General features: G+C 45.7%; 2 protein-coding genes across 2 annotated transcripts; both read right to left on the reverse strand.

Moving 5' to 3' along the window:
* Positions 1-1,762: 1,762 nt before the first annotated feature.
* LOC136062578 (uncharacterized) lies at positions 1,763-4,608 on the reverse strand. The gene is made up of 2 exons (XM_065761787.1): positions 1,876-4,608; positions 1,763-1,834 (listed from the first exon to the last, which is right to left on the reverse strand). The coding sequence occupies exons 1-2, from the start codon at positions 4,606-4,608 to the stop codon at positions 1,763-1,765; spliced, it is 2,805 nt and encodes a 934-aa protein (XP_065617859.1).
* A 798-nt stretch (positions 4,609-5,406) lies between these two features.
* Positions 5,407-6,453, reverse strand: LOC111991155 (uncharacterized). Its single transcript, XM_024022938.1, has one exon. It carries the CDS (start codon positions 6,451-6,453, stop codon positions 5,407-5,409), a length of 1,047 nt encoding a protein of 348 aa, XP_023878706.1.
* Positions 6,454-9,450: the final 2,997 nt, after the last annotated feature.

The raw sequence follows: 9,450 nt of genomic DNA on the forward strand, positions 1-9,450 counted from the left end.
TACACTCCTAAGAAGGCAGACGTCCAGCCAGCGGGGAACGCAATTACCGAGGGCGATTATAGGTTGCGGAGGATAGACATTGCTCGGAAGAATTTCCTAGCGCCCTACGACCTTGCACCAGTTCCACACCCTAACCCCCAAGGTGTTCCGCTGCTCGTCCGACCGGTTCAGCAAGTTCCCCTTGCTCAGCCGACCGTGAGAGAAAGGGTCGGCTCCTCGTCCGCCTCCCTAGACGCACAAATTGACAGGTTCAAGTTTGAAGGGGAAGACGAAGGGGGCGTCCACATAATTCCTTCGGACTCCGAAGAGGAACTTGACAGACATTCTTGTGTCCGACCGCCTCTGTTGCTGACCACAGTCCCCGAAGACTCTTCAGAGGAAGAGATGTCTGACTTGAGGCTGCTCCTAAAGAGAAGGAGCAATAAAGTTGAAGTCAAGGGTACGGGGACTTCTCGCCCCGAAACAAATTTGCCTCCTCCTCCTCCCGCTGCACAGGTCATTGACCCGGCTCTCAAACCTATACCGGACTTAAAAAAAAAGAGGCCGATGGAGCCCGAAGATAAGGAGAAGGGGTTGCCACCTAAGAACAAGCAGAAGAAGGTGATCAAGGAGCCCCAACAAAAGAGGGCATCCTCGGTGGAGAGTAGAGAAGAGCCTCCACTAGCCGAGGTGCGCCGAGGACAACGCATATGGTCTCCTCGGCTAGAGCTCGATGGGGTCCCATTTCCCTAGGAGACCTCAGTCAGGAACTATGACGGGGGTCGTGCTGGATTGATAGCCGAGGCTCTGCAGCAACCCCTTCTCTTGCCCCGAGACATGGATTCATATAGGCGTTTCAGCCAATATGAACTCTTCAAATCTCTGAAGAGGGATTTGGCCATGGTAAGTATATTCATTCCATTCCTTAGCTATAATGCGAGTTTTCTATGTTGTATACTAATACTGCCATCTGATTCAGATCACCCAGCAAGTCTTTGTGGCTGAAGAATGGAATCGCAAGACTCATGTGGAAGTCCAAGCCGAGGTCCTAGCTAGGTCCGAGGCAGAGAAAGCCTTGGACAGCCTGAAGGGAGAGATTTCCAAGCTCTCGGAGCAGCTAAAAGGAGTAGCCCAAGAAAGGGATAGCCTCGATGCTGGTCTAAAGAACGCTGAGTCCCAGGCCGAGTCTCAGCGTAGGCAGCTAAGTGAAGCCCAGAAAAATCTGGCAGCTGAAAGGGAAACAACTAAGGCGCTTCATGCCGAGCTGCTGAAGGCTAAAAAGGCTGCCGAGGAGGCTCAGAAGGACGCCCAGCTAGCTAAGGAGGCCACTGAAGCTGAGAAGAGGGCGTCCTTTCAGTTGGGGGTGGAGACAACAGAGAAAGATCTCACCGAGCAATTTGCTGCAGTTGCTCGGGACTACTACGATCTAACTTGGGGCAAAGCACTGGATGCTGCTGGAGTGCCCCTTGACTCAACTCTTAGACTGCCAGAGAATATCTTTTATGGCGAAGATATTCGGCAGCATCCAGATGATGTTCCCCCTGCCCAACTCCCAGAGGCATCTGAGCTGCCCTTGACTGAGCCAAACCCCTCGGTTATCCTCGAGCCTAACCAGGGTCTTCCACAGCCAGGTGATCAAGTCTCCTCCACTGAGCCCAAGCAAGACAAGGGTGAATTTTTGGCCGAAGAGAAATTAACCTCGGATCCTCCTTATGAAGTCCCTACTTAGATGTTTTTTTTTTTTTTTTTTTTTTTTTTTTTTTTTTTTTTTTTTTTTTTTTTTTTACGATATGGCCCCTCCCAATTTGGTCCTAATTTTCCCCAGGCTGGGATTTTCGTGGTGCCGACCACTTTCCTGAGCACCAAGTCACCGGGTTCTAGGGGTCTTAGCTTGACCTTGGCGTCATAGCCTTGTCTAAGCTTTTGGTGGTAGTGAGCCAGTCGGACCATTGCGTTTTCTCTCCTCTCTTCGATTAAATCCAATCCAGCTCCTAAAAGTTCACCATTGTTGTCCGGGCAGAACAAACTGGTTCTCAGAGTTGGGAAGTTAGCTTCTAAAGGAATGACAGCTTCAGATCCGTAAGTCATTGAAAAAGGGGTCTCCCCAGTAGACCTGCGAGGTGTGGTTCTGTAAGCCCAGAGCACGTGCGGCAACTCTTCAACCCACCTTCCCTTTGCGTCATCCAATCTCTTCTTTAAGCCGCTAACTATGACTTTATTGACTGCTTCAGCTTGTCCATTACCTTGGGGATAGGAGGGAGTAGAGTATCTGTTTATGATGCCCAGTTCGCCACAATAAGTCCGGAACGAGTTACTGTCGAACTGCAAGCCATTGTCCGAAACGAGGGTATGCGGAATTCCGAAACGAGTTACAATATTCTTCCAAACAAATTTTTGCACATCCACATCTCGGATATTGGCAAGAGGCTCAGCTTCGACCCATTTCGTGAAATAATCGGTGCCGACCAGGAGATATTTTCTGTTCCCTGCAGCTTTAGGGAATGGACCGACTATGTCCAAACCCCATTGGGCAAACGGCCATGGACTGGATAAAGGGTTGAGGACTCCCCCTGGCTGGTGTATGTTTGGTGCGAATCGCTGACATTGATCACATTTCTTCGCATAGTCGCGGGCTTCTTTCTGCATGTTTGGCCACCAATATCCCTGGGTAAGGGCCCTGTGGGCCAACGATCTGCCTCCGGTATGACTCCCACAAATCCCCTCATGCAATTCTTCTAGTAACGATTCAGTCGCTTCTGGGTGAATACACAGCAGATATGGCCCTGAGTAGGAACGTTTGTATAGCTTTTGGTCTTCGGACAGCCAGAATCTGGCAGCCCTCCTCCGGATCTTATCAGCCTCCTTTCGCTCCTCCGGCAAGATATCATCTTTCAAGAATCCGATTAGGGCATCCATCCAGCACGGACTCTCCCGAATCTGGTGTACTTGGATTGCTTCTCTTTCTATTCCAGTGGGCTCATGAAGATCCTCCACGAGGATAGTTCTCGGCAGACCCTGATCCGAGGAGGTGGCTAACGTAGCCAAGGAATCTGCATGTGCATTGCTACTTCTGGAAACATGGAGCAAGCTAAAAAATTCAAATTTCCCTTGCAGATGTTTAACTCGGCTCAAATATCCTTGCATCCTTTCGTCCTTGGCTTCAAATTCTCCTTGTACTTGGCCCACAACCAATCTTGAATCCGAGAAAACGTCCACGGCCTTTCCTCCCATTTTTCGGACCATAACCATTCCCATCAATAGGGCTTCGTACTCGGCTTCATTATTAGTCGCTCCAAAATCTAGTCTTAGCGATTTTTCAATGATAATTCCTTCCGGAGATGTCAAGACCAGGCCTACTCCAGAACCTTTCCTGTTCGCAGCACCATCTACGTATAACTCCCAGTGAGCAGGGTCTTGTTGGGAAACCATGTCAACCGATTTTTCATCCATGCTCGGCATTACCGCTATATCTTCCATACTGGGCTCCGTAAATTCGGCCACCAGATCTGCAAGGACCTGGCCTTTGACCGACGTGCGAGGCATGTACTTGATATCGAAAGCCCCTAGAATGGTGCCCCACTTGGCTATCCTCCCTGTGTAATCGGCACTTCGAAGTATTGTTTTAAGCGGAAGTTGCGTGAGCACGACGACAGTATGGGCTTGGAAGTAGTGAGGCAATTTCCGCGTTCCAAGCACTACGGCCAAAATGGCCTTTTCCAACGGCAGGTATCTGATCTCGGCTTCATGCAGCGACTTGCTTACACAGTAGACCGGCCTTTGTACACCTTGATCAACTCTTATCAGTACTAAACTTACAGCATGAGGGACCACTGCAATATAGGCAAACAAAACTTCGTCTGGCTCAGGGCTAGACATAATCGGCGGCCGAGACAAGTAATCCTTAAGCTGTTGGAAAGCCGAGACGCATTCTTCACCCCATTCAAAGTCCTTCCACTTTTTAGTCAGTGAGAAGAAGGGTTTGCATCGGTCCGCAGACCTGGATATAAATCGGTTTAACGCAGCCGTCATTCCTGTTAGTTTTTGGACCTCCTTCAGATTCCGAGGAGGCTGTAGATTCTGGATAGCCTTTATCTGATCAAGATTGACCTCGATTCCCCTATGCGTGACCATGTAGCCTAAAAATTTGCCGGAACCAACTCCAAACGAGCATTTCGACGCGTTTAAGCGCAACTTGTGTTTTCTCAGAACTTCGAAAACCGTATCGAGATCCTTCAAATGCTCAGAAACAAGCTTGCTTTTAACCACCATGTCATCTATATAAACCTCAATGCTTTTGCCTAATTGTGATTCGAACATCTTGGTCATCATCCGCTGGTACGTGGAACCTGCATTTTTCAGACCAAAAGGCATCACTTTATAGTGGTAGTTACCAATGGGGGTAACAAAAGCGGTCTTCTCCTGGTCTTCTGGAGCAAGGGGGATTTGATGATACCCCTGAAAAGCGTCCAAGAAGCTCATCCGAGGATGGCCGACAGTAGCATCTACCAATTGATCAATCTTCGGCATAGGGAAGGGGTCCTTAGGGCAGGCTTTGTTTAAGTCCGTGAAGTCTACACAGACTGCCACTTTCCACTTTTCTTCTTTACTACCACAGTATTCGCCAGCCATTCGGGATAAAAAAATTTCTTTAATAGCCCCAGCCTTCTTGAGCTTTCGTACCTCCTCTCTGACTGCTTCGACGTGTTCTCTAGATGGCCTCCGAGGAGGTTGCTTCTTTGGTATACTTAGAGGGTTAACCCTTAAATGATGACAAATGAACTCCGGATCTACCCCCGGGGCTTCGTAGGTACTCCACACAAATACGTCCATATTCCTTTTAAGGAACTCTACTAGCTCTTCTTTTTCTGGCTGAGGTATCTGGGATCCAACTTGAAAGTATCTTTCAGGATCAGCCCCAACCAAGACCCGCGTTAAGTCCTCACATTTTACGCTTTCATCCTGCCCGCCGACAAGCGACAACCGCCCTTTTAACTGCTATAGGTCTTTAACCGCCATTTCAGAAGGTTCATCCTCGGATCCATGTCGTATGGCCGCCACCAGACATTGCCTAGCCGAGGACTGATCTCCACGTATCTCGCAAACACGCCCCTCGGAAGGATATTTGACCTTTTGGTGCAGAGTGGAAGAGACAGCCCCTAGCGTGTGTAACCAGGGCCTGGCTACAATTGCCATATAAGGGGAGTAAACATCTACCACAACGAAATTCACCTCAACGATTTCCGAGCCTGCTTGCACTGGAAGTCGTATTTGCCCCTTCGGCATAACCATTCTTCCTTCAAAGCTGATCAAAGAGGAACAATATGGAGTCAAATCACTGGATACGAGATTCAATCCCCTGAAAAGATCAGGATACATGATCTCTACTGCGCTGCCCTGATCTACCATCACTCTCTTCACATCATACCCTCAAATCCTGAGGGTAACCACCAAGGCGTCCTCATGAGGTTGAATGGTCCCAGCTTTATCCTCGTCTGAAAAGCCTAGAACGAGGGGCACAGCTTGCCCAGGGCTCTTCGGACTCATATCAGCATCTCCCACCGGCAACCGAGCCACAGATATGACTTTTGACGGCCGATATCCTGTCCTTTCTGGTGCCGCAAAAATAACATTGATAACACCCAAAGGGGGTTTTGCAGAATCCCCTTTCTCGGCATCCGACATCGGCTGTCCTTCTCTTCCGCTGGAGCGATGTAAAAGATGCTTTAATCTACCTTCGCCGACCAGTTGGTCCAGATGGTCCCATAAGCTTCTGCAGTCTTCAGTCGTATGCCCGTGATCCTGGTGGTACTGACAATAGACGTTACGATTGCGTCTGTCCAGATTCCCCACCATTTTGTTCGGCCATCTAAAGAATGGTTCATTCTTTACCTTATCCAGGACTTGATGAACGGGCTCCTTGAACACGGTGCTAACTGCTTGGGTATTTGCTGAACCTGAGTGTCCAGCGAAATCTCTCCTCGGCTTATTGTTATTGTAGCGATCCGACCTAAAGTCTTTCCTATCCTGGGTGGTAGCCTTATCCTTACCCTTCTCCTGCTGCCTATCCTCTTCAACCCTCTTATACTTCTCAATGCGATCCATAAGCTGGCGCATGCTAACAACTGGCTTGCCGGACAAGGACGTTCTTAAACCATGATCAGTGGGAAGACCCAACTTGAACGTCTCCAAGGCCATGGCGTCGAAGTTGCCCTCCATTTCGTTAAACATCTCCCAGTACCTATCTGAATGCGCCTTTAGTGTCTCACCTTCACGCATGCTTAAGGACAGAAGAGAGGATAAGGGTCTGGGCACTCTTCGGCAGGTGACGAATCGCGAACCGAAAGCTTGAGTAAGCTCTTGGTAAGAATCGATGGAATCGGCCCTCAGGTTATCAAACCATCTCATGGCTACAGGACCCAAACTAGAGGGGAATACCTTGCACATCAGAGCTTCATCCTTGGCATAGACAGCCATGCTTTAGTTAAAATGGCTAACATGCTCCACAGGGTCAGTTTTGCCATTATAGATAGTAAAAGTTGGCTGGTTGAAACGCCGAGGCATCTCCGCTCCCTCGATCCTACGGGTGAAGGGTGACCTGGAAATCTGACTCAGGGCCTTACTCATGGCATCATTGCCCACCCCTCCATATGGTGGTCCTCGAGATCGCTTCTCACGAGGGCGCTCAGCCTCACACGAGAAAGTCTCACTGATTGGAGTTTGAGAATTCTGCTCATAGGTAATATCCAGCCCATTGTCCCAGTCATTATCAGGGAGTGTTACAGTGTGTTTCCTCTTCTCATGGCGTAACTCTCTCTTCAATCTTTCGATCTCTATTTGCATACTGTTTTTCTCTGCATGGGGAACGCGACTTCCACTTCGAGGCTGGGTTCGATCAGTGTGGGTAGTATGCACACTACCTTCACGGTCCTGCCTCCGCTCCAGGTTAAGAAATGGGTCAATATGTTGGGAGGCCCCAGATTCTGCCGGTTGTTGCCCTTGACCAGCTATGACCAACCGTTGCTACTCTTCCCTTCCTCTCAAGCTCTTCCCACAGACGGCGCCAATTGTAGGGTCTAAATTCTCTACGTAAACCCAAAGACAATTAATTTGTAGAGTATGGGTCAAAGAGCTAGAATTAGCAAAGGATTCGTAACAAAGGATTATCACTCTTTTCTTTTATTTATTCATCTGTTTCCATACATTTCATGGTTTGTTTCAAACCCTCTCCCTCTATTATATAATCACTCTCACCCTCATCTCCATCGTCCACGTGCTTCCCATCCATGAACTTGCTCAAGTACCTGTCACGTTAGGCAGCTTCTTTTCATCTCTATGTGAGTGGCGGTAGGTTAGGAGGCACTGTTCAGAGGTCTTCTCCACATAAATGCGGCCAGAAAAGCTGTTGCAATGCATTGAATACGGTGGCAGCAGCCTTTCCCTCAGATATTTCCTCATCCTTATCGTTCATGAATATGCTTTGAGCTTATCTTGTTCAGGTGGAGTCCTCGGATAGTCAATCAGGCTTTTCCCCTACTCAATTAGTCTCCGACATCATATCAGAATGAAGCATCTTCCTCGGACAGGAGATGTCCTTCTCGGACTGGAGATATCCTCCTCGGACAGTGATGATCCTCTACCAAGAGGATTCCAATCCACCCTGGGCCTTGCATTCTCCGCATCCTTCTCTTCGGATGTGAAACAGTCCTCTCGTGGGTGTTCGGCCCATTAACTTGGGCCTTATCCTCTTATCCCCCACAAATACATTCTTTTTACCCATAAATAGTGCATCTAAAATATAATGGCATGTTTACAAAAGCTGAAAGTTGATTGTCAAAAAGTGTAAACTGTGTAAAAAGCTTAGAGATAAAAAATTCATATATCATCTCATTGCTTACACTAGTTTATATAAAAGGTTCACAGATGACGAGGGCCGTTTTTGCGCGTAACCACGTGTCTTCTGCTAGAAGGGTGACTTTGGTAGACTCGAATTTGTTTTGGAGAGTTTCATCCGGAACTTGAAATTGGGGTGCATAGACCAATTGCATCCGGAGCATTTTTAAGCCTACAAAATAGATAAAGTCCAAAATCTAAGAATTGTGATAATGGTTGAAAGAAATAAATAATTTAGCATAATAGCTTTGATTAAATGATGAGTTGAATATTATAGTTATGTATATTAAGTGATGTCCAATATTAATTAAATGTCATATGTCCAATAATGGGGTGAGTGCAGAATAATCCATATCCAGCTGTGGTGTCCATGTAATATATGTCCAGCAGTGGTTCATGTCCAAATATTATGTGTCCAGCTATGGTTAATGTCCAAATATTATATATGTTCAACGGTAGTTTATGTCCAAATAAGTATGTCCAGCAGTGGGATGGGTTCAACTTGTCAATATTTTTATATTCATTAGTGAATCCATGTTTATTAAATAGTAAGATATTATTAGAGTAACTTGCAATTAGTGGTACACTAATGATTAAGTAACATGTACTCAATAACACAAATTTAAAGATAGAGATATATCATCGTGCACCCTTGGTGCGGTGGTTACTTCACAAGTATAAATGCTTATGGAGTGTGGGGGACAAGAGCTGGGGTTCAAGTCTCCAAGAGGGAGCTTCACACACATATACACTTAAATTAAGTTAGAGTAGAAATTCTATCTTGTATCAAAAAAAAAAAAAAGAAAAAAAAAAGGAAAAAAAAAAAGAGATATAGCAACTTATCTTAATATGGTTTGTGGTTCTAGCTGTATAGCGTCAGTGAGCTAATAACACTCCAGCAGCATAATAACATAAGTTCAATGGTATACTTGTAATGAAGTAAAATATATTCAATAATGTAAATTTAGAGATAAAGACATAATGACTTATCTTTATGTGGTTTGTGGCTCCAGGAATATAACATCAGTGGACGTAACATTTCAGCAGTATAATAAAATGAGTTTAGCAGTATAGTATGATATTATGAGTCCTTTCATGGTGACTTCATGATTGAGAAGGAAAAATGGGTGCAACTAGAGGGAGAGAGAATATGTCCAGCCGTGTGCATAGGTTGGTTAAGTTTATTCCCTTTATCATGCACTTAAATGATTTTTCTCATGTAATGCTCTTTTAGTTTTTAGTCAAATATGAACAATATTTTCTTCCATGAGAAGGACCTTTAGTATTATAAGTTTGTACCTTTCATAAAAAGGATTTTTGGCATTATAATTATATGCCTTTTATGAGAAGGGTTTTTGATAAAATGTTCTTGGAAGAGTGTTTGATATGTTTTAAGATGTATGGAGATGCTAAAAAATATATATGTTTTGTGAGATATGGTGTTTGTAAGATATATTAGAAATATATGTAGGAAATATGTGTGGATAGTTTGTGAGGAATGTGTTTGTAAAATATATGGAAGCATGAGATAGATAATATGAAGGTTAAATATAATAAATACATGAGCTTATAGTTGCTGTT

This window comes from Quercus suber, unplaced genomic scaffold (genome assembly GCF_002906115.3).
Source record: "Quercus suber isolate HL8 unplaced genomic scaffold, Cork oak 2.0 scaffold_429, whole genome shotgun sequence".
NCBI lineage: Eukaryota > Viridiplantae > Streptophyta > Magnoliopsida > Fagales > Fagaceae > Quercus > Quercus suber.